This window comes from Helianthus annuus, chromosome 4, assembly GCF_002127325.2.
Source record: "Helianthus annuus cultivar XRQ/B chromosome 4, HanXRQr2.0-SUNRISE, whole genome shotgun sequence".
NCBI classification, from domain to species: Eukaryota; Viridiplantae; Streptophyta; class Magnoliopsida; order Asterales; family Asteraceae; genus Helianthus; species Helianthus annuus.
Window position 1 is genome coordinate 1,569,605 of NC_035436.2, and position 24,158 is coordinate 1,593,762.

Below are 24,158 nucleotides of genomic sequence, written 5' to 3' on the forward strand. Positions count from 1 at the left end.
AACAGAAAACCCAACATTTATCCGATCAAAACACCTACCGATCAGAAAAAACAAAATTCATCACTGATCAAAACACCTACTGATAAAAAACCGAATGAAACTTACTTGCTTCTGCACTTGGTTCTTGCTTTCTTCCATTTCCGGCGACTTTTACCAGACAATAACAACTGAAATGTTGATCTCATATCTAGGGATTTCGATTCACCGTCGCACCTTGTTTTTATTTTGTTTTGCGATTCACCGTAGCACCTTTTTATTCTTCTCCGGCGAGACTTTCTTCTCCGGTCAGATTATATTCTCCGGTGACCCTTTTCTTCTCCGGTGGGTTTTGGGAAGATCGAATGTTTATGAGAGAGAAAGAGATGAATTTGGGTTGAGATTTTTGAAATGTTTGAAATGAGGTTGGGGTTTTGATTACTTCTCATTGATATTCGTGTGCCTCCTTTCATGTCCTTTCATACATGTCAAATCACTATTAATATAATATATATAATGTACTAATATTATAGTTGATTTTACCTATATCCCCTTCAAGTACTTTTGTTGACCTCATCATTCTATTTAATTTAATTCAAAAAGGCTTCAAAATTTATGAGCCATTGGATGATCTTGATCAATGGTTATAGATTGGGTTTCCTAGGTTTTCTTAGCACAAATAAGTTTTCTATACATCCTTCCCCATATATATATATATCTAAAAAAGGAGAGGGCACTAGGCAAAATTTGGGAAAATATGTTTCATCTTTTGTAAATATAACATTCTTAAAATATATTTGATAAAAATTACAAAAAATTCTCAGAAATGTTGCCTTCATAGCATTTGTGTTAATAATGATACATTTTTCAAGAAAGAGTTGATTGTCATTTTTCGTCCATTTAGTTTGTCCAATTATGCCAGTTCAGGCAAAATTTCAAGTTTGTACCATTTCCATCTTTGATATTCTTGAAACATGTCAGTTCCGTCCAAAAAACATGAGTTATCTGCCATTTTCGTACCTGTGGTTTGTCCAGTTATTCGATTCAACCTTAGTTTTTGGACGGAACTGACATGTTTCAAGAACTTCAGGGATGGAAATGGTACAAACTTGAAATTTGGGTTGGACTGTTATAATTGGATAAACCACAGGGACGAAGATGACAGTTAACTCTTCGGGAAATTAGGACCATGGTTCATACTCTTCACTCCACCATCACACAATTTGTCTCTACGATAGACGACCGATAGAAATTTCCATCAAGTACATCTATAATTCATGTTACACACATGTAGATTTTTAACTACGATAAGAAATTTTGTGAAGTACATGTACCATTTGCGTTAGCAATTTTTGTTAAGTACATGTATGATTTTCTTTAGAAAATTACAAGCCTCAACCATAGAAACAATTAAGCCCCTCCTGCTCCAGTACGCCGGGGTAGTACCACTGCTCCATCAAGATGACGTAGGCGATGAAGATGTGCAAAGACGATATGCATCAACGTATAAGTATTGAGGACCCTTTGAGACGGAGGTGGTATAAAAGATCCTGCATTTACCATCATGAATGTCCTTGATCATCGGTGTACAACTGAAAACAGATGTATGCGTCTATATGCTTACTTGTTGGCAAATACCAAGCTAACGACAACTATAACTAGCATTAATGATTCTCGTCGTCTGTTGCTTGGTATTAATATGAGTTTGCAAGATACGATAAACTAAAGGTGTCTCACATCTCATTCTTTCCCATTCCTACTTTATAACATCTCCAACGCTAAACATTTCAAACACGCCACGCTAGCTGCCAAAGCAGTTTAATTCCAAACACTCGTTCCATCGCTAACACTGCATTTTTTGTTCAAACATGATGTTAAATGTTCAAATAATATTATACAAGTGTGTGTACACGGGTGTGCGTGTGTGAGAGAGATGTGAGTGGAGGCGTGGAGCCCAAACAACTCTTGTCCGGTCCTTTTGAAATTCTGGATGAATGCAAAGCAAAGGCTGAACAACAAGCACTTTTACGGTACTTGTTTTCTGGGGGTGTTTGGACTTTCGGACTGATGCCACATAAGAACCGTTTAAGGTGTTCTAAGTGGGATATTACTCGCTTTGTCTACATCTCATTCTCCCCAAACTCTACTTTATGAGTAGGATATTACCAAGTGCTTTTGTTTGTAAGTTTATGAGTTTGCAAGTTGCAACATAAGATAAATCAAGTTTAGAGTTTATATCAATTCGAATTATTATCAAGTTTAGGTCGGGTCACATAATAAAAATATAACATTGAAGAAACACGGAACTAATTATATGAATAATCAGTTTGGTTTATGTTTCTACCATAGAGGTTAATCTTCTTAATGATATTCTGAGCTTCGACCTTATCGTCTAATCCTGCAAAACAGAACACCGTTACTCGTTAAGAGGGGAATATGGGGGTTTCCCTCTTAACCGGGCTCCGGCGTGAGAATAAGCGACTGCTTTGGGAATAATAATCAAGTGTTAAGAGTGAGAGTAGAGGGAATGGAACGTTTAACCTGTGACCTGAGGTCTCTATTTATAGCCGGAGAGGTGTAAGAGGGTGTGGGATGATGGGCCTTGGGCCAGAAGGCGACAATGTAGCGGATATGCTCTTTGTCCCACTGGTGTCGACCGTTAGTGGCTTCTAGAGGCTCTTCGGTGCTGGCGCACCGTGATTGGAGCCACGTATCGTGGTTGTCGGCCCTGCCACCTTTCTGCCATCAGCAGGTGAGTGGAGATCGTGGGGCAGGTGTCCCTGCCCTGTGATTGGTGCCACGTTGGCATCCTTCAGTACCTTTTGTCCCCTGCATGTCAGATGATCATGGAGCACGATTGAGCAGGTCCAGAAGGACGCTGATTGGCTCTTTCCTTCTGCCACTTGTACCTTGTGTACTGTCTGATACAGCCCCGCGTCGTTGCCTTGTAAGATTCTTGCTGGCCACGTAGTTACCTCGCGCAGGGATTATGGTGATTGTATGCTCCTTCAGAATGTTAAGTGTCATAATTGTGGCTTCTCTTGGTCGGACCTCGCGCCACCTTAATGGAACGTCACGTAGCTCGCGCGAGGTTGCTAATAAGACGGTTGTTGGATGAGGAGTATGGTCCCGCGCGCAGCCTTGAGGAAGGCTTGCGCGACCTTTTTGGGACCATACCCCTTCAAGTCCCCCCAGTCCAGTGCTGCACCATGCACAAGGCAAGTGGTTGGAGCTCTGGACTTATAAAAAGAAAGTGCAGAAAATGCTCGCTTTAGTTTGGTAGGCGCGCTCTTACAAGCGCTTGTCGGGTGTTACGGCGCGACTACATCTCTGCCAGCTGATGCTGATTTGTTTCTAAGTTGGTAGCGCGCGGATGTCTTGGGTAACTAAGCATCTAGCGCGCCCCTAAGTAACTTCTTTGTTAAGTTTCTTGAAATTTGAGCGGGAAATTCCTCGAAATTTGAATTCTGACGGTTTGGTGAGATAGTCGTTGATGGTGACTTTTGAGTTGACTCCTGGCACGGCTGTCATCATGCTGATTCTGACGGTTCCACTTTTCGTTAGGAGAGTGAGGCCCACGCGCGCGTGGTAACTATGATAAGAAATTTTTGTGAAGTACATGTACAATTTGCGTTAGCAATTTTTGTTAAGTACATGTATGATTTTCGTTAGAAAATTACAAGCCTCAAACCATAGAAACAATTAAGCCCCTCCTGCTCCAATACGCCGGGGTAGTACCAATGCTCCATCAAGACGACGGAGGTGATGAAGATGTGCATAGACGACGTGCATCAAAGTATAGGTATTGGGGACCCTTTGTGACGGAGGTGGTATAAATAGATCCTGCATTTACCATTATGCTTACTTGTTGGCAAATACCAACCTAACGACAACTATAACTAGCATTAACGATTCTCGTCGTCTGTTGCTTGGTATAAATATGAGTTTGCAAGATATAATAAACTAAAGGTGTCTCGCATCTCATTCTTTCCCGTTCCTACTTTATAACATCTCCAACGCTAAACATTTCAAACACGCCACGCTAGCTGCCAAAGCAGTTTAATTCCAAACACTCGTACCATGATCGCTAACGCTGCATTCTTTTTTCAAACATCATGTTAAATGTTCAAATAATATTATACAAGTGTGTGTACATGGGTGTGCGTGTGTGAGAGGGATGTGAGTGGAGCCCAAACAACTCTTTAACAGTACTCGTTCTTTTGGGATGTTTGGATTTTCGGACTGATGTCACGCCACATAAGAACCGTTTAAGGTATTCTAAATGGGATATTATTGGTCTTGTCTACATCTCATTCTCCCCAAACTCTACTTTATACATGATTAAAACATGAAGCAATCACACTGTCAACAATCCAAATTGGTAGTAATTAAGTTTCAAACTTTCAACAATCTAAAAATGAAGCAACCAAAGAGGGGCTGGGGGAGGGAAAGTTGGGTCCATGGGAGGTTAGGTTTAGAGATGTGGGCTTATCTGATGTGTTGTGTTGTGTTGTACTGGGTCCGTAAGTTAAAATTAGTAAATTTTAAATCAATTTTTTTTGGGTAGTCACCGGTCAGACACTTCTTTAATAAGTATGGTTGTCACTTGGATTTTGGTTGTATATATCATATATGAAAAAAGATTATTGGGAGTCACATTCGGGATTACCTCGATCCGCCTCTGAGGGTTAGTTTGTTATTATTCATGACTAAATAAAAAAATCAATCTGTTTAAGAAGAAAATTGTTTATAGCTGATGGTATATCGAAATTTCGTGCAGTTCCATGTTATATAATGGGTAAAAATGGGCCGTTCGTATGAAATTTGCTAACCTAGAATGGGTCCGAGTGGGCCGGAACCACCCATCGACAGTGTCTTGGTGTTAATATAGTAATTGCTCCATCAACTTATTTGGTTATGACCCGCCCATTTACCAGGCTTAACCACCTCTTGTAAGTAAAATATATTTTGGTGTTAATATAGTTACTTTCGAAGATCTTTTCCCTACATCACTAACAGATGACCAGAAGACCAAGAACAAAGCCATTCTTGGTTAGTTAGTTAGTTAGTTAGTATACATGTATAATAGATCTGTTGAAAAAATAATATCCTACGCAAACTATTTCTAGATGTCAAAACTTGTAAAAGTGCAGTTAAATTAATTAATTATATCCTCGTACTTTTTTGTAGTACAAGGTTATTACCTATACCGAAACCTTAAAGTTCACAAGAATTGTTTTCTGCACCATTTCATTACTCTGCGGAAGCCATCTTTTCCTCGTCCACATCGAATGCCTTCCTGGCTTGTTTCAGCTCTTCGTTCATCGACAACAGTTCTTTACAACGGTTTAACTTGGGCAAGTCCTATAAAGACATTTTAACGCAATATTAGCAAACCTTAACGTTAAGTTAGTTTCAACCTTAACTTGTGCTTCACGAAAACCACAATAAACTGTGTAAACGAGGAAATAAGATACCTTGCGGATCGAGAACAAGAAATACTCAGTCAATAGCTTTCCCCTCTTTGATGCAATGTCTTGCGCTTTATGCACCTACATTTCCATTGAAAACTTCTTACAACAAGTATTTATTATCGGATTCAATAAATTAAAAAAAAAAAATTCTCACCATAGCTGTCACATACTCGACAACAATGTCCTCCACAAGAGCAACAGTCTCGAGCAATGGCTGGAGATACAAAACAAATACTTGTCAAGCGTTTATAAAAAAACGTTACAAGTTATAGTAAATACAAATGACTGCATGAGTATGTTTTTGATATTAGACTGACGTGACGTGACGTGACATGATATGACAATTCATCATATTACTCCGTCCTTTGAAACCAATATACACGTTCGATATTATTTTCATATGCATAAATATTCATCGCGAAATTTTATCATCATATAACTTTGTTCTTAAAAGATCTTTACTTTGATTCATGTCATCTTCTTCATAAAGTGAAAAAAGAGTTAATTACTGTTTTCGTCCCTGTGGTTTGTCAAAAATCACTATTTCAGTCCATTAGTTTAAAAATTGCAATATGAATTGCGATATCTAAACGTGTGGTCGAACATGATCTTTTATTGATGCTTATTATAAAAGCATTACAACTGAAAGAGAAACAATCAGAATAAAACTAACAACCTTCCAACAAGGGCTAGTTAATTATTTGAATTAGTGTCATCCATAAAACATCCGCTGTCGGATGGCCCCATGGGGCTTTGCTTCCTGAAATTTACAAATACCGACACTAAACATATATGTTTGCGTCATCCGTAAAACATAAACATAAGATCTTCAATTTCTATTTGTTAGGATATAAACAAACACCTGTTTAAGGACCCGAAGCTTTTTTTTTCGCAACTCGACGCCTCCAACACCGCTGAGTATATAATGCAGCCATCTCAAGAGTCTTGTAGTAATAATATGCTTTGTAGCAACGGTGGTGTGTCTGTAATTGCATGTGTGCCTGTAGTTGCATTGCATCACAAATTATAATAGACATACATCTAGTTGTTAAAATAATTATTTATTTCACCTGTATAAAAATGCAGATTTAGTTTGCTTTGAGTGTCTCATAGCTCTTATTAACAAAGATGTTCTGATAGAATAATTCATCAACTTCAAAAAAATAAAATAAAACAGGAATTAAAGAGAGAAACATACGGTAACAGAATATTGACTTAATCTCATTTCATGTTTTAGATCTCTCTCACAAAAATGAAATCGTTAAATAAATTTAGAGATTAATTTATACGGTTGCTCAATAAAAGTTATATATGTAGTATATATAAAAAATAATAAATAAATATGTATAACTTTAATTCGAATTTCAAATCGAATCTAAAATTATAATTTCGTATTCGATTTACTGGACTCGAATTGAATCAAATTTGAATTCTTGATAATCGAAACAAATTTTTGATAATCAAATCAAACTTAACTCAAAACGAATTCTGAATTGCTTTCTTGTAACTTGACTACTCTAATTGTCGGTGATAGAACAGTTAAAAACATAAAATGAACGTAAAAAAACAAAATCATATTACATCGCCAGTTGAAACATACAGATTCCGTCACATGTTTTGATAGTAGTCTAACGACCAATTCAACCGTTACTTTTCATGTCCCTAAATCTTTCACATATCCCAAAGTTATAATCTCAAGTGACCTCAAACCATTACATTGGTGAATGTTAAGTGACCATTAAGCAACATCTCAAAATCAGCGGCGGATCTACGCTAGAACACCAGGTTCCCGGAACCCATTCGATTTATAATTTTTAGCGAAAACCTATATAGAAAACACAGTAGGAATCCATAAACAAAACTTGTCTTGTGTTCAATTGGTAATACACACTGTTTCGAACCTCAACATGCTAAGTTCGATTCAAGCATCACTCATTATTTGTATTTTTTTGTTCTTTGGCAAAACCCATGTCAGTTTCATTTTTTTTGCTCTTTTTTAGGGTTAAACTAAAAAAAAATTAAAAAGCTTGAACACATCATCAGAACTGTGAACACCAGTCTCCTCCCTCTTTAATTTGTTTCAATAGTTTGTCCTTTATTCTTTTAATATGCTTTTATTTGTTTATATAATCACTAATTTGTGATAATCAGAAACAAAATTTGTTCATCCGAACAAAAAAAAAAAAAACAATTTATGTGATAGTAAATTAGGCGTATTAAATTCAGACTTATTGTTTCGATATATTCTATGATTGTTGTGTTTGCAATTGACAAAAAGTATGTGTTGATACGATTCTATTTCTGTTTATTTGATTTCTAATTTAGTTGGTACTTACACCTCCAATCCTTGTCTTATATTAAAGCCTATTTCAAAGGTATCTGATCTTCAATGGTGGGGTATATTTTTAGACATATAAGTTACATAAGTAGCAACCAACAAGTTGTACATATCCCTATTTGCTCGTTTTGATGATAGCACAACATTTATCATGATCTAAGCTCATTCAACTTTATATGCACCTAATGGTTTATAAAAAGTAACCATCACTTTTTGTTGCCTTTAGATATGATGTTGAAAGAGATACCACCTAGTATGTGATATAAGTCCACATTTGGTTGTAGAGATGAACCTCACGTAGACAATGAATCTTGCACAACGCATCCTCACGCCATTTAGGATAGGAATGCTAAGAAGCATCATAGAAAAAAAAGATGATAAAGCCCGACCTGACCCGGAAATTCAAACGTTGAGTTAACCAAAATTCAAGCACTGAGAAAAAAGTGAACTCAATGGAAAAAATCCTAGATCCGCCCAGGGGCGAAGTATAGTGGGTGCCTGGGGGTGCACCCGCCCACCCCAATGTTTCGGTTAGAAGTGTATAAGTTCCGATTTTTCGTCCGAAAATTTTAAAATTATATAGGATCGCTCCCCGATTATTTTTCCTAAATTGTATATCCTATATATTTATAAACTTTGTATATAAATGATGGGTAGCTTGGTAAATATACACTTTATTTTATTTGGAACTATTATTATTTGACCCGACTTGAATCAAATAGCCAACCTGACCTGACCCGAAACATAACGATAGGAAAAAAAAATTTTAGATCCCATCACTTTACGCCCCTTCGAAACTTTTGGTCAAACTCTGCCAGTGGATCCCTTAATGCTCAAAATCCAGCTCTTATCCAAGTCTTTGCTTTCATTTCATGCATGACAATTCATTTGAAGTCAACCATCCAAATCCGAAACTTAAAATAGCTTTAAAACCTTGGGCGCCTCCAAGTGGATAATATTTCAAGATTCGGAACTCAAAAGATGGCTTTTGCTTGCATCCTACAGACGTAAATGAGTTTTATTTAAACATTAAAATTAAACAGAGATATAAAAGAGTTCCAGACTTTCAGCTCAACGTTCGTTTTTAGGGGTTTAAAAGGATTCTAAAATCAGTTATATTTTCATAAATTTGTTAAGTTGAAGTGAGAATATGATTGCATACATTTTTGTATATGATTTTTAACGCCATGCGTAATGAGCATTATAGGAACATGAAAAAGTTTGATAACGTCTCCAACACCATCCCCTCTGGGCATTTTAGGGGCATGAAGAGAGAGATGTATTTCTAGAATAATACCCAAAGAGGAGAAAAAATTGGAAAGTATTTAATAAATGAGTATTAAGAGGTATTAAGCGTTACACAATTTTTGAAGAGACGTTATGATGCTGATGTGACTAAAAATGTTTTTCAGATGACATTAACCACTACGTATGGTCTAAAAGACAGACAGACACATATTAAAGTTGAAGTGAGTTTTAGTGAAAAAATAAACTTTCCAAATATACTCTAAATTTGTTCTCCTTCTCAAAACTTGGAAATTAAACAAGTTCAACGAGTTTTTTCCCAAATGGATGGAGGTGGAAAAATTATTTATCAAAGTAGGTAATTTGAAAAATAATTACCAAAATGGGTGTTTTTTCATATTTACTTATTTTAACTAAACTCTTTTTGTTTTATTTATCATTCCATTAATCAATTATCATTTTTTTTCTTCTTCAATCCACTCACTGTAATTTCTTTTCTTCATGACTCTACAAATATGTGTTGTTTTTTTAATATTCAGCACCTTCTCAAATAATTGAGTAATACTATTACTACATAACCTGACATTAAGGTTATGAGTTCTTGGTTTTTTTCTTTTAAGAACCAAATAAACCATTCTTACTTTTAGAATCACAGGTGGTGCAACTTACTGTGCTGTAGCATCTCTTCGGTTGATGGGTTTCATCTAAAACATTTGATAAAACAATCATTAGAAACTAAATTAAAAACAACTGAACAATCATTTGAAACTAAATTAAAAGAAGCGAACTAAGAAGTATAAAAAAGCAAAACAATTTTTAAAACTTGACCGTCTCAATGTCAAATACAAAGAACATAAAAACGTCAAATAAAGTCGACTAGCTAGCGGTCTCAACATCCAATACAAACTAAAAGAAACATTTCAAAACAACTTGACCCACTTAGGCATCCATTCTTTTAGGCTTAGAAGGATATCTTGCTCGATTAGTCGATTATGACCACGTTGTCTACAAATTCCACAAAGGTTAGTCTTTTTCCCTTCTTTAATGTCCATTCCATTTCGTAGCCTTGTTGAACGAAGGCGACCCTTTTTATCTCGTTTAAGATCCGAATTGGGAAGTAATTTTTGAACAAACAATGAGTGTGGCCAATATGCTTCCTGAGGAAGCGGGAAAAACTCGGCTGACCAAGTAGCACAATAATCTACGATTGAAACCTAGGAGATAAATAAAACAAAAGCCAACCTGATGAAATCCTTGAATGCAAAACTGAATGGATCGAACTAGATGAATTGATGAAGTTGCCCTAATGAAATCTTCTTGAAATAAGAATACTGAAACGTCGCGTGTGTTTTAACCTATTTCCTATTTACAAAATAAAGATTATTTTCTTTCACCCATTTTGGTAATTATTTTTCAAATCACCTATTTTAGTAAATAATTTTTCCACCTCCACCCATTTGGAAAAAAAACTCCAAGTTCAACTCTAAATCAAGTATTTAAATACACAAAATAAAATAAAATAAAAAAGATAAATAGCAATTCCAACTATAAAATTCTACATATTAGACTAGAAGGTATGGGGGCCGGCTGAGGCCCGGTTAGGACTGGCGCCGGTCCCCCACACCGCCCCCTGGGGCTCGGCTCGGCACACCCGGCACCCCACAGCCGGGGTAGCCGGTCCTTCTTTCTTCTCTTGCCTCTCACATATACCTATACATACATACATATATATACATAAAGGGGTTCATCTTCCACCCCCCTAGGTCCATCCCCTCCGAGCCATTCCTACGTGACGGCTCATCTCCTCCAAACCCATCCTCTCCATACCCTTTAGTCTTAAGAGATGAGGGAAGAAAAAACAAATTCGAATGGTACTTGGTCAAACTTTAGAAGATTGAGAAGGAGGATACAAGTGTGCGTATGTACATCTTATTTTATTATATATTATATATTATCTAATATCTATAGAGAAAGAGTATACAATTAAATGTACATATTATTTTATTATATATTATATAGAGAAAGAGTATACAATGAATTAAATTATGAAAATGACCTATTCATTGTAGTTTGCAGTCTCAAAACAAGCTAATGAAAACCATCGAAGGAAGTGCTAGGTTTCATGTTTTATGGGATAGTGGGAGAGTGGTTATTAAAGAATGGAACTATTATTCAAAGTACATCCAATTTTAAGGCTATAAATACAATCTATGCTCCAAAATCATTTACAAACTATAAATACAAACAACACAATTTCCCTTATATTTCATCCCAACATTCCAATGGATATCACAACTTTTCTTAAAGATAACAATTTCTCCTCGCCTCTTCTCTTTTTCACCACAATCTTTCTAGTTTTACTTGTACTAAAGCAAACAAAATTGTTTTATTACAAGAGTGATGAAAACCTCCCACCAGGTCCAACAAAGTTGCCAATCATCGGAAACCTACATCAACTGGGAGACAAACCTCATGTTACGCTTGCCAATCTGGCCAAAAGATATGGCCCACTCATATCTCTTCGCTTAGGCAAGCAACTTCTTGTGGTCGCCTCTACACCAGAGGCGGCCAAAGAAATCCTCCAGACTCATGATCGCCTTCTTTCCGCTCGTAGTGTGCCTAGTGCATTTCAACAACCATCTCTATTACCTCACTCCCTTATGTGGAATGAGTGCAACCAAACATGGAAAACCCTAAGAACCCTTTGTCGAACCGAAATGTTTTCGGTTAAAGCTTTAGAATCCCATTCGAGATTACGAGAGGAAAACTTTGCTAAGTTGATAGATTTCTTACGTAAAAAGCAAGGGCAAGTGATTAACATGGAGGATATGATTTTCACTACATTGTTCAACACACTGACTTCCATTATCTTTGCCAAACAATTTATTGATTTGGCTGACGAAAATGAAACTCATGATTTGTTGAAGGAGACAATAAATAAAGTAATCGAATATGCTGGTCGTTTTTTTGAAGGGTTTGATCTTCATGGAACAAGGAAAGGTGCCATGAAAGAATACAAGAAGATCTTTGCATATTTGGAAGATACAATTGAGGAAAGACGAGCATGTGTCAATTCTTCAACATGGTCATCAGAAAAAGCCCAATCTTTTTTGGACCGCTTGCTCGAAAATGGATTCTCAAACAACCAAATATATCAACCGGTTTTGGTAATCATTTGTTCATTATTTATAATTAAGTTAAATGCAATTTTAGTCCCTGATTTGAGCCATTTTGCCAGTTTAGTCCAAAGATTTCATTTTTCGTCTGTAAGTCCAAAAAGGTTTCACCGTTGCCATTTTAGTCCACTGGCTTAATTTTCTGTTAACGAGAGACGTAATTCGATCATTTTATGTGTAATTCTGTTAACCAGAAGGCCAATTCGGCCATATAAAATGCCCGAATTGCTCTTCTCGTTAACAGAAAAAATAGATGAAGTTAACCCAGTGGACTAAAATGGCGACGGTGAAACCTTTTTGAACCCAAATGCAAAAAATAAAACTTTTGGACTAAACTGACTAAATGGCCCAAACTACAGGGACCAAAATGGCATTTAACTCTTTTTTAATTTTTAGCATTCCCCTAATAATTATTTTTATATTTGGTTTTTTACCAACCAATGTGTTTCATTTGCAATTGATTGACTTTAATACAAACCATCTTCTTGTGTTTCTAGGAATTATTGGTAGCCGGAACAAATACAACAACCACGACTGTGATATGGGCTATGTCGGAGCTTATACGAAACAAAGATGTCATGTCCAAAGTACAAAAAGAAATAAAAAATGAAATAACCTCGGACCAAATCACCAACTCTCAACTATCTAAATTAACTTATCTACAAGCATGCATCAAAGAAACGTTCAGATTACACCCGCCCGTGCCTCTTCTCCTTCCTCATAAGGCGATTGAAACGTGTGAGGTTATGAACTACACAATTCCTAAAAATGCAAAAATACATGTGAACCTTTGGGCGATGGGTCGAGACCCTAATGTTTGGGACAACCCTTTATCTTTCAATCCCGAAAGATTTATGAACTCAAAAGTGGATTTTAAAGGCCAAGACTTCGAGTTATTGCCATTTGGTTCGGGGAGGAGAGCATGTCCTGGAATGCCATCCGGAATCAAGAGCGTTGAATCCGTGTTGGCGTATTTGATTCGTGAGTTCGATTGGGACCTCCCAAACGGTGATGATCCATCAAAGCTAGACATGAATGAAAGATTTGGGCTAGCTTTAAAAAGGGAAAAGCCTTTGATGCTAATCTTTAAACAAAGAAATTAAAAGCGAGTCCATATGCTTAGTTCATATGTTAAAGTCAAAGTCAAACAATAATATATGTTTAATTAGTGTGTGTAGTTTAAATTTGGAGATTGGTGTATGATAAATAATAATATTTTTGTCACTTCGTTTTTTGTTACTTTGGAATCCAGTGATCTAAAATTAGCTTATTATCCGTTGCATGAAATTTAATTATTAAAAAAAGGGTGTACCTATTGGCACACCCATTTGCCTATCTACACACCTTAAAAGATGTTTTTTGTCGTTATATGCACACCCTACAGTGTCGAACTGTGGTCAAAACGCGGCGTTTTGGTCCGGTTAACCTAACAAAGACTGACGGGTCTCTTGACCGGACCAAAACGCCGAGCTTTGGCCGCGTTTTGGTCCTGACAACCAGACAAAAGACTGACACCCGGTCTGGTTGACAGGACCAAAACGCGGCCAAAGCTCGGCGTTTTGGTCCGGTCAACAGACCCGTCAGACACCCGTCAGTCTTTGTCTAGTTAACCGGACCAAAACGCCGCATTTTGTCCACAGTTCGACATTGTAGGATATGCACATAAGAACAAAAAACACCTTTTTTGGGGTGACTATCTACACACCACCAAGTGTATAGATAGTTTCGGCCTTGTAAAATAACGAACTTTTATATTCTCTTCGAAATTATCCATTGTGAAATTTAATTATTAAAAAAAAAAACTTTTATATTCTCTTAGAAGGCTAAGGAGTGAGGCTCATGGTGTCAGGGTGAGGTCATAAAAGGCCACCTGGGCCGTGAATACATGGTACACCACCACATTCTTTTTCTATGCGTGGTGGGCATGTTAAACCCGGCATTCCAATCTTTGAAGATTTAGATGAATTTGATTGGTGATGGAGGATGATGGATGAGTATGAAGTGATGTGGCAATGACGTAAAGAACGGTGATAGTGATTAAAAACATCGTCACACCAAATAGCCTAATACGATTGAAGAAACACTGACCTTAACAACACCAATGGCTTCAATGATTAGTGATTCGAACGAGTAGCTGCAAAACAGAAACACCGTTAGGACTCGTTACAGGAATGGGGTTATTCCTGTAACCACCCTCCGGCGTGAGAATAAGTATTTGTTCTTGGGAGAAGTATAGTATAGGAGAGGAAAACGTAGGGGAATTAGATAATCATACCTTACACATTTGTCTCTATTTATAGGTTTTCCATTAGGGTTTCCTTTGTTTTAGGATACGTTCCGATCGGTTGGAGATTTATGCGATCTTCCCAAAAAGTAGGAGATTTAGTTGTGCACCTTCCATGTAGATATGGAAGGTTCTAGAATAAATCTTTGTATTTATATTAATATAAAGGGTTGTAACCGGGTCGGGTGACCGATGCGGGTCACACCTCGTCATGTCTCCCCAGTCCGAGCTCATGGAGAGAATCCATTAGGTCAGACTAAGAGAAAAAGAAAAAGGTAAACCCATGATGATTTTTACAACGACCTTTGCAAAATACGGCGAAAATACAGGATGTGACAGTTGGGTCACCATGTTAGTGACAGCTGTCAATTCCCTGGATTGACACGCGTGTCGATTCGTACACATTTTTGAATTTGAAAAGTTTCCGTAGCTTATAAAGGACGATACCTTATATGAGGGTTCAAAACATCTCCCCCAAATTACACCGTCGTCATCCTCTCGATTCCATGGCTTCGAAAACGACCGAATCATCTTCCGCCGTTGCCACTTCCACGGACGCCCTACTGTGCAAATGGGGTGTGACATCCTTCAACAATCTAGTTCATGATTACGGTATTAGAGCTGAATGGAATCCTGTGTTGCCATCGAAAACCGACACCGCCTTTCCCCTGAAAGAAGGTAAAATCACTTTATTCAGTGATTTTTTCAAGTTTTGCAACTTCCGACTACCCCTCACCAAATTCTTGAAATTGGTGCTTGATTACTACCGTATCCACATTTCACAAGTACATCCCCTTGGCCTTGTAAAACTTCGACAATTCGAATATGCCTGTGTAGCTCTGGGCCATATCCCAGAACTAATTGTTTTTAGGGCTTTCTTCGTGCTGGTGTGGAAATCTCCTTTCTTTACTTTTGATCGGAGGGATACAGATGCATCGTGCCTGAGGGAAATCCCTACTAGTTCTAGGGACAAAGATTGGAAGAAAAAGTTCTTCTATCTGGACGCCGGTGCTATTCCTGGGGAAATGCATTGGCAAGAGAAAGGACCGAAGGATAAGGTGAAAGATGATGCTCCTCCTGCGGATTTGTACGCGTCGAACGCGTTATATGTGAAGTTATGCGGCCGCCCTTTTGAGTGCACCATCATTCCAGAAGGTGCACTGGTGATAGCTGGCATGAGTCTGCTATGGCCAGATATAAAGCGTTATCCCTCATTTCAACGGGAAGATGGAGGTATGCTGACATCATCGCACCGGGTTAACTTTTATGGTGTGTTTTTTCCATATTTATTATCATTGTTAATTACTTATTTCACGCAGGGGATTGGGGGATGTTTGACTTTATCGATCCACCCCGTCATCTCGGGTTGAAATCCGCCGACCGGATGCTGGATGAAGGGGAGCCTGATGTGTTAAAGGTGCACTTGGAGCAATTTCTTCTACCCGCTGTGCCAGCGAACCCACTGGCTTACATTGCTCCCCTATCAGGTATGACGATTGCTGTCGCGGCTTCGTCGGAGAAAAGACCTGCCCGAATAAAATTGTCTGGGAAAAAACACCCAGTAACTTACGGGAGTATGCCCACAATGGAGGAGACGCCCACTATGGGGCGCGATGTCCCCTTGGTTTCCGATCTGACCAGTCCTGGTCGTGTCTCGAAGAAAAGGAAAACATTCGTAGCGCCTACTCTGAGCGCGTTTCAAGCGGTACAAGCCGCGTGTGCTTTTTCACCAGGTACGTCTTGCTAATGATCCTTATGGCGTATAGGTGTTCATATTGAGAACGTCCTTCTGGGCTTATGTTTCAGGTAACATCATGGGAGTACCATCCGGAGTTGTGACATCTACCGTTGCGCCGACTGTAGCGGGGTCATGTCCTGGCAGTGATGTCAGCATATCTGTGGGCCCACAATCTGGAGTTTCCGTTGCTCCCGCCGTGAGCTGTGTCATGCCATCCCCTAGTCCTGCGATATCGGTAGCCGTATCTGTGGAGCCGCTATCATCGCTTCAATCAGGCGGTCTTGACACAATGTTACTTGACTCGCCCAAAGATGTTTTCGCCGGTGTTGATACTAATGCTGCTGCCACGTCAACCGCGCATGAGGCGACTAGCATGGGTGGAGGTGATAATCGTGCGTCGAGCAGCGGTATTGCTGATGATGGTGCCCGTTTGATTGATGACCTGTTTATACCCACCGTCTGCTGGGATCCTCACGCTCAGGATAAGCGTTATCAGCCTCAATGGAAAATTGCTGAATCTTCCCGACTGATCTTTCCTCCTGTGGTTCAACATTGGATCGAGAAAGCGTATCCACCCGCTGAAGCAGCGTATGTTGAGGGGTTAAATAATGAAGATTTGATGAATTCGTCCATATCAGATTCCGTGACCCTACCTCGCAGGTTGGTAGAGGTTCGGCGCCGGTGGGTGCGTGATAACACCCAACTTCATGAGGCCCGGGCCATTATCCAAGAACTGAGGGATGACAAACATCGCCTCGAAAGTCAACTGCAAACCGCGGGATTGAAGGAGGCCCGATTTCTGTCAGAGAAGAATAAGGCCGAGGAGGATTTGCGGAGGGTAACTAAACATCTTGCTGAGGAAAGGATCTTATGGGCCCGCGATATGGCGGAAAAAGATCGGGTTTTGGCTCAAGCGAAAAATGTACAAGAGGAGTTAGAACGTAAGGCTGTGGCGGAGGCTCAGAAGGTGAGACACGAGTTATCAGCCCAATTGGAAAAATTTCGTGTTGACACTGATTTTGTGTCCCAGGTTCAGGAGCGGTACCAGGATTTGACAACCGAAGTAGAGACCTGTCATACCAAGATCCGACTGATGCAGGGAGAGCTGGAGGAGCGTGAAGCAAAATTCAAGGAGATGCAAGATCATTGTGATTCCCTTGTCACCCAAAACAATAAGCTTGCTGCATCGTCATCTTCGAAGTTAAAGGAGGTGGAGGACGCGCTGGCACAATCCCATGCAGAGATCGATGATTTGACCAACCAGCTAGCGGCTATGCGGGGAGACAGGAATTGGTTGATAACTAATGGGCTAGTGGGGGCGTTCGAATATCTGCGTGAGTCGTCCCACTTTACTAGCCTGATTGACCGTCTTTCCGCCGCTTGCCCTACGACAAAGCCCTTGTCCTTGAGTCCGACAAGGGGGGAGACTCCAGTTAGATCTACACAAGCGTGTTTCCCCCCTTCCCATCCAAACACAAGGATGTCCGCCGGGCGTAAAGTGGACCTCCCCTCTAAGGGGTCAGTAAGGAAATTTACTGGAGCCTCCTTTTTGGCAGAGATCCCGGCCCGCTTAAGAACATCACATAACACATCTCTCACCCAATCATGCCGATATTTAAACCCTGGTAGCTCTTTACAGTGGATCGCGTGCTCGCCGAAAGAATCCAAACACGCTTTGCGGCATACCGGACATGGCTCGTCAACTGGGAACAAAGGAATCATCAGTCGGTATCTAAGGATAGCACGGTATTCCACAGCCGACATGTGTTGCCCCAAGCCTTCAATTGGTGTGACAGACAGAAAATCCTGAGCATGTGGGGCACGTAGACATTCAAACACAGCTCTTTGCCGAGGGGACAAAACAAACTTCTCTTCAAACCTCTTGACAATTTCTCCATATAAGGCATTCGCCAGAATTTTCTGGGATTTAGGAGGGGCGGTGTCTTTAATGTAGAAACCGCCAATATCAAGGTCGGGAAGAGAACTATGCAAAAGGTCCAACGCACTCTTGTAATCGGAGTCTAAAACATCCCCACCACATTCTCGGAGTATGTGGTCTTGTAAACCCCAAAATTGGGCCCTTGAAGCCACGAAAGCATATGAAGAGGCATCCTCGGCCGTACAAATCCCTAAGCCTCCGAACCGGGTCGGGAGAGAAGCCAACCTCCACTGGAGATCACCAAAAAAGGCACCCCCACAAACAACAATATCCTCTAATGCTCCCCGGAGGCCTTCATCAAAAACAGAGACAGCTCCCCTGACCAAAGAAGGTTGACACGTTCGAAGTCCAAACAACAATTTAGCAACACTCATACAAGAACGAAGTAAGAGGAGCTCGCTCTGAGGGTCCCGTAGGCGTTTAAGGCACCTCATTAGCTCGACTGCACAGTTCGCTCTTTTAAGAGCCATACCACTAATAAACTCTGCATCACGACTAACGGCACCCCCCAGGAGTTTCACACCCAGCATCGGCCTCCCAATCCCCTGAGGGAATAAGCCCTCCTGAACCTTTACACCATTGCAGGTTGGCCAAAAAACTTCAGTTTTCTTTATATTAAGTTGAAGCCCTAAGGAAGGACCCTCAGCTCTGATGATATCTAAAGCATTAGCCACTTGGGTGGCATCTCCAATAAGCGTTCCGTCATCTAGGTACCAGGCGTGAAATAGAAGTTTGCAGCGATCCCTTATTCGGTGAACAAGGGGGTGTAGAACAAGGGCAAAAAGGAGGGGCCCCAAGGGATCCCCCTGCTGAACGCCAGTAGAAGACCAAATATACTCATCCTCCACATATAATCTAGCTGGTTGACCATATAAAAAATCGACCCACGTAGAAATAGAAGGACACCTTTTCCTGACCTCGTACAGTAGGGCTGTCCTATCAACCAAATTAAAAGCGTTCGAAAAATCAACAGTAAGCATAGCAAGAGACCCATCTTGATGGTACTCATTAAGGAACCTGTTCGCACTATCAAGTATTTAAATACACAAAATAAAATAAAATAAAATAAAAAAGATAAATAGCAATTCCAACTATAAAATTCTACATATTAAGAGATGAGGGAAGAAAAAACAAATTCGAATGGTACTTGCTCAAACTTTAGAAGATTGAGGAGGAGGATACAAGTGTGCGTATGTACATCTTATTTTATTATATATTATAGATTATCTATAGAGAAAGAGTATACAATTAAATGTACATATTATTTTGTTATATATTATATATAGAGAAAGAGTATACAATACAAATATACAATTAATTAAATTATGAAAATGACCTATTCATTGTAGTTTGCAGTCACAAAAGTTATTTTTATTTTGTATATTCTGGTTACTCAAAACAAGAGAATGAAAACCATCAAAGGAAGTGCTAGGTTTCATGTTTTATGGGATAGTGGGAGAGTGGTTATTAAACAATGGAACTATTATTCAAAGTACATCCATTTTTAAGGCTATAAATACAATCTATACTCCAAAATCATTAACAAACAACACAATTTCCCTTATATTTCATCCCAACATTCCAATGGATATCACAACTTTTCTTGAAGATAACAATTTCTCCTCGCCTCTTTTCTTTTTCACCACAATCTTTCTCGTTTTACTTGTACTAAAACAAACAAAATTGTTTTGTTACAAGAGTGATGAAAACCTCCCACCAGGTCCAACAAAGTTGCCGATCATCGGAAACCTACATCAAATGGGAGACAAACCTCATGTTACGCTTGCCAATCTGGCCAAAAGATATGGCCCACTCATATCTCTTGGCTTAGGCAAGCAACTTCTTGTGGTCGCCTCTACACCAGAGGCGGCCAAAGAAATCCTCCAGACCCATGATCGCCATCTTTCCGCTCGTAGTGTGCCTAGTGCATTTCAACAACCATCTCTATTACCTCACTCCCTTATGTGGAATGAGTGCAACCAAACATGGAAAACCCTAAGAACCCTTTGTCGAACCGAAATGTTTTCGGTTAAAGCTTTAGAATCCCATTCGAGATTACGAGAGGAAAACTTTGCTAAGTTGGTAGATTTCTTACGTAAAAAGCAAGGGCAAGTGATTAACATGGAGGATATGATTTTCACTACATTGTTCAACACACTAACTTCCATTATCTTTGCCAAACAATTTATTGATTTGGCTAACGAAAATGAAACTCATGATTTGTTGAAAGAGACAATGCATAAAGTAATCGAGTATGCTGGTCGTTTTTTTGAAGGATTTGATCTTCATGGAACAAGGAAAGGTGCCATGAAAGAATACAAGAAGATCTTTGCATATTTGGAAGATATAATTGAGGAAAGACGAGCGTGTGTCAATTCTTCAACATGGTCATCAGAAAAAGCTCAATCTTTTTTGGACCGCTTGCTCGAAAATGGATTCTCAAACAACCAAATATATCAACCGGTTTTGGTAATCATTTGTTCATTATTTATAACTGAGTTAAATGTCATTTTAGTCTCTGTGTTTAGGTCATTTTGCCAGTTTAGTACAAAAATTTCATTTTTTTTTTGTCCGTGGGTCCAAAAAGGTTTCACCGTTGTCATTTTAGTCTACTGGGTTAACTTCATCTGTTTTTCTGTTAACGAGAAGCGCAATTCGATCATTTTATATGTAAATATGTTAACCAGAAAGGCAATTCGGCCATGTAAAATGGCCGAATTGCCCTTCTTATTAACAAAAAATGGATGAAGTTAACCCAGTGGATTAAAATGACAACGGTGAAACCATTTTGAATCCACGGACGAAAAAATGAAACTTTTGGACTAAACTGCCAAAATGACCTAAACCACAAGGACCAAAATGGCATTTAACTCTTTATAATTTTTAGCATTCCCTGATAATTATTTTTAGATTTTGTTTTTACCAACCAATGTGTTTCATTTGCTATGCCAATGACCTTTAGCAGTCTAGCTCAAGTGGTAGAAAGACTTGAGTTCTTCTTTAAATACTCAAGTTCAATTCCTATTTGGTGCAAAAAAAAAAAAAAAAGAGTGAGGCACTGGTGGGCAGTGATAGGAGACACGGGTAAACCTGGGTTCGATCCTTGAGCCAAACGGGTTTTACTGGTAATTTTACCGTCGTGTCTACGGGCGGGTGGGGTACCAGGTTTTCCCCGGAATTGGTGGTGGGCGACTTGGGTTACTCTCGGATTACTCTGTTTGTCCAGTGGGTGCCCCGAGAGTGCTCGTGATTGATTTGTTAAAAGTGTTTCATTTGCAATTGATTGACTTTAATACAAACCATCTTCTTGTGTTTCTAGGAATTATTGGTAGCCGGAACAAATACAACAACCACGACAGTGATATGGGCTATGTCGGAGCTTGTACGAAACAAAGATGTCATGTCCAAAGTACAAAAAGAAATAAAAAATGAAATAACCTCGGACCAAATCACCAACTCTCAACTATCTAAATTAACTTATCTACAAGCATGCATCAAAGAAACGTTCAGATTACACCCGCCCGTGCCTCTTCTTCTTCCTCATAAGGCGGTTGAAACGTGTGAGGTTATGAACTACACAATTCCTAAAAATGCAAAAATACATGTTAACCTTTGGGCGATGGGTCGAGACCCTAATGTTTGGGACAACCCTTTATCTTTCAATCCCGAAAGATTTATGAACTCAAAAGTGGATTTTAAAGGCCAAGACTTCGAGTTATTGCCATTTGGTTCGGGGAGGAGAGCGTGTCCTGGAATGCCATCCGGAATCAAGAGCGTTGAATTTGTGTTGGCGTATTTGATTCGTGAGTTCGATTGGGACCTCCCAGACGGTGATGATCCATCAAAGCTAGACATGAACGAAAGATTTGGGCTTGCTTTAAAAAGGGAAAAGCCTTTGATGCTAATCTTTAAACAAAGAAATTAAAAGCGAGTCCATTTGCTTAGTTCATATGTTAAGTCAAAGTCAAACAATAATATACGTTTAATTAGTGTGTGTAGTTTAAATTTGGAGATTGGTGTATGATAAATAATAATATTTTTTGTCACTTCGTTTTCATGGCCGGCCCTGGGGTGGGCGGGGAGGACCACTGGCCAGGGCCCGATATTTCGAGGGCACATTTTTTTATAAAAAAATCCGATATGTATATATAAAATATTTTTTTAATAGGGTACACTCATACAAACACCAACATAGGCCCCCTCAAAAAACTACTCTTATGATTTAGATTAGTTATTAACCCCTTTGGCATTAGATTTAGACCTTCAGTGAGTCCAATACCCAATTTCGTTAAAGCCTAAGGGCACATTTTTTCGAGCTCGAACAGGGTACACGGATTCTCAGGGCCGGCTTACTTTGGAATCCAGTGATCTAAAATTAGCTCATTATCCGTTGCATGAAATTTAATTATTAAAAAATAACAAACTTTTATATTCTCTTCGAAAATATCCATTGTGAAATTTAATTATTAAAAAATAACAAACTTTTATATTCCCTTCGTAGGCTAATGGTGTCAGGGTGAGGTCATAAAAGGCCCCGTGGACCGTGAATACATGGTACACCACATTCATTTTCTATGCGTGGTGAGCATGAAAAAACCCATAGAGACCACGAGCCAACATTCCAATCCTTGTAGATTTAGATGAATTTGATTGGTGACAGAGGATGGTGGATGAGTATGGAGTGACGTGGCATTGACGTAAAGGATAATTATCACACCAAATAGTCTAATATGATGAAGATGTAGGTTGTTATCTTTATAATGTAAACTTGTAAGATTTCGACGTGCTCCACGGTTGGCAGTCGGTTGGTGCTGTTTGTTTTTTCACAGCATCATAAACGAAAGATAATACTGAAACATTTAAAAAGTTTTTAAAAGATGAAAAAGAAAAAAAAAATCATGGTATAAAAACAAAAATTAATGAATCGAAAGATATGTTTATTATATAAAAAAGAAATAAAAGTAGTGACGGATCCATGATTTTTTTTCGATAGATTCACCTTTTTCTGATAGTTCAACAATCAAATATTTATATTTTCAGGTCGGATCGGGTGACCTATCACCAAGGAGATACAAAAATTTTCTAGCACGAATTGGATAGCTAGCACGTCTACTTACCAAGATAAACTAATGCTAATGATCGGCCAGTAAATACATCCTGAAATCCATATAAAACAGAACAAAAACACACGTAATTCGTTGGTATTTTGTAATCAAAGTGAAACATTTAGTAAATCACATACATCTAATCAATGTTTTAAACAAAATATAAAAATTCAGTAGATCTCATTAGAGAAAACAGGATAGATATATTTTTCAATTAAAGTTACCTTTAACAATAATACATATAAAGAAGTCAGTTAACATACAATATTTCTAGCTTTTATACCTTCAGTTCATATATTTCATATTTTATATGTCCATTTCATGTATTTATACTTTCATTTCATATATTTATACCTCAATTTCATATATTTCTAAGCAAAAGTCTTAGCCCAAGTTTGGTTTTTGTTATTAACTGAAACTAAATGAGCCAAACAAAAAACTGTCAATCTAATAGAATAAACCAAAGTGATTAGCCGATAACCGATTCCTTAATAAAACAGACTAACCGATGACTTAGGTTTCGGCTTCGGTTAAGGATAATAACCAAACTGACAGAACCATTCACAACACAATGAAATGGATTATCCGATTGCTTCCTAATTTTGATGTATAATTATCACAATGATCTACAAAAATGAGTATCACAAAGCGATGTATCACCCCCCTGCATCATACGGGCATCCTGCTAGTATATGTTTAATTAGTGTGTTGTTTAGTTTTTGTTATTTTATGTAGTTTTGAAGTTAAAGAATTTGGAAAGTGCTGTATATATAATTAATATTTAATAATGTATGGGTACTTTATTACTTTGTTTTTTTTTTTTTTGGTTACTTTGGAATCCAATGATCTAAAAAATAACTAGGCTAGTTATTATTTATTGCAG

The 24,158-nt window shown here is 38.5% G+C and overlaps 3 protein-coding genes across 3 annotated transcripts; 2 read left to right on the forward strand and 1 right to left on the reverse strand.

The window, feature by feature from the left end:
* Positions 1-5,201: 5,201 nt before the first annotated feature.
* On the reverse strand, positions 5,202-6,561 carry LOC110935383 (transcription initiation factor TFIID subunit 13). Its single transcript, XM_022177775.2, has 5 exons — positions 6,521-6,561; positions 6,313-6,451; positions 5,605-5,664; positions 5,454-5,528; positions 5,202-5,340 (listed from the first exon to the last, which is right to left on the reverse strand). Exons 1-5 carry the CDS (start codon positions 6,559-6,561, stop codon positions 5,230-5,232), a joined length of 426 nt encoding a protein of 141 aa, XP_022033467.1. The 3' UTR covers positions 5,202-5,229.
* A 4,687-nt stretch (positions 6,562-11,248) lies between these two features.
* LOC110935478 (probable (S)-N-methylcoclaurine 3'-hydroxylase isozyme 2) lies at positions 11,249-13,448 on the forward strand. Its single transcript, XM_022177862.2, has 2 exons — positions 11,249-12,200; positions 12,707-13,448. The coding sequence occupies exons 1-2, from the start codon at positions 11,316-11,318 to the stop codon at positions 13,310-13,312; spliced, it is 1,491 nt and encodes a 496-aa protein (XP_022033554.1). The 5' UTR covers positions 11,249-11,315; the 3' UTR covers positions 13,313-13,448.
* Positions 13,449-19,720: 6,272 nt separating this feature from the next.
* LOC110934266 (probable (S)-N-methylcoclaurine 3'-hydroxylase isozyme 2) lies at positions 19,721-22,216 on the forward strand. The gene is made up of 2 exons (XM_022177439.2): positions 19,721-20,639; positions 21,490-22,216. The coding sequence occupies exons 1-2, from the start codon at positions 19,755-19,757 to the stop codon at positions 22,093-22,095; spliced, it is 1,491 nt and encodes a 496-aa protein (XP_022033131.1). The 5' UTR covers positions 19,721-19,754; the 3' UTR covers positions 22,096-22,216.
* The last annotated feature ends 1,942 nt before the right edge of the window (positions 22,217-24,158 follow it).

Coding starts and splice junctions, on each gene's coding strand:
- LOC110935383 (XM_022177775.2), bottom strand. CDS start 6,561: ATGAGACACTCAAAGCAAACTAAATCTGCATTTTTATACAG. Junction 5,665..6,312: donor AGCTTCGGGTCCTTAAACAG/GTGTTTGTTTAT, acceptor TTGTATCTCCAG/CCATTGCTCGAGACTGTTGC. Junction 5,529..5,604: donor TCGAGTATGTGACAGCTATG/GTGAGAATTTTT, acceptor ATGGAAATGTAG/GTGCATAAAGCGCAAGACAT.
- LOC110935478 (XM_022177862.2), top strand. CDS start 11,316: ATGGATATCACAACTTTTCTTAAAGATAACAATTTCTCCTCGCCTCTT. Junction 12,201..12,706: donor AAATATATCAACCGGTTTTG/GTAATCATTTGT, acceptor TTGTGTTTCTAG/GAATTATTGGTAGCCGGAAC.
- LOC110934266 (XM_022177439.2), top strand. CDS start 19,755: ATGGATATCACAACTTTTCTTGAAGATAACAATTTCTCCTCGCCTCTT. Junction 20,640..21,489: donor AAATATATCAACCGGTTTTG/GTAATCATTTGT, acceptor TTGTGTTTCTAG/GAATTATTGGTAGCCGGAAC.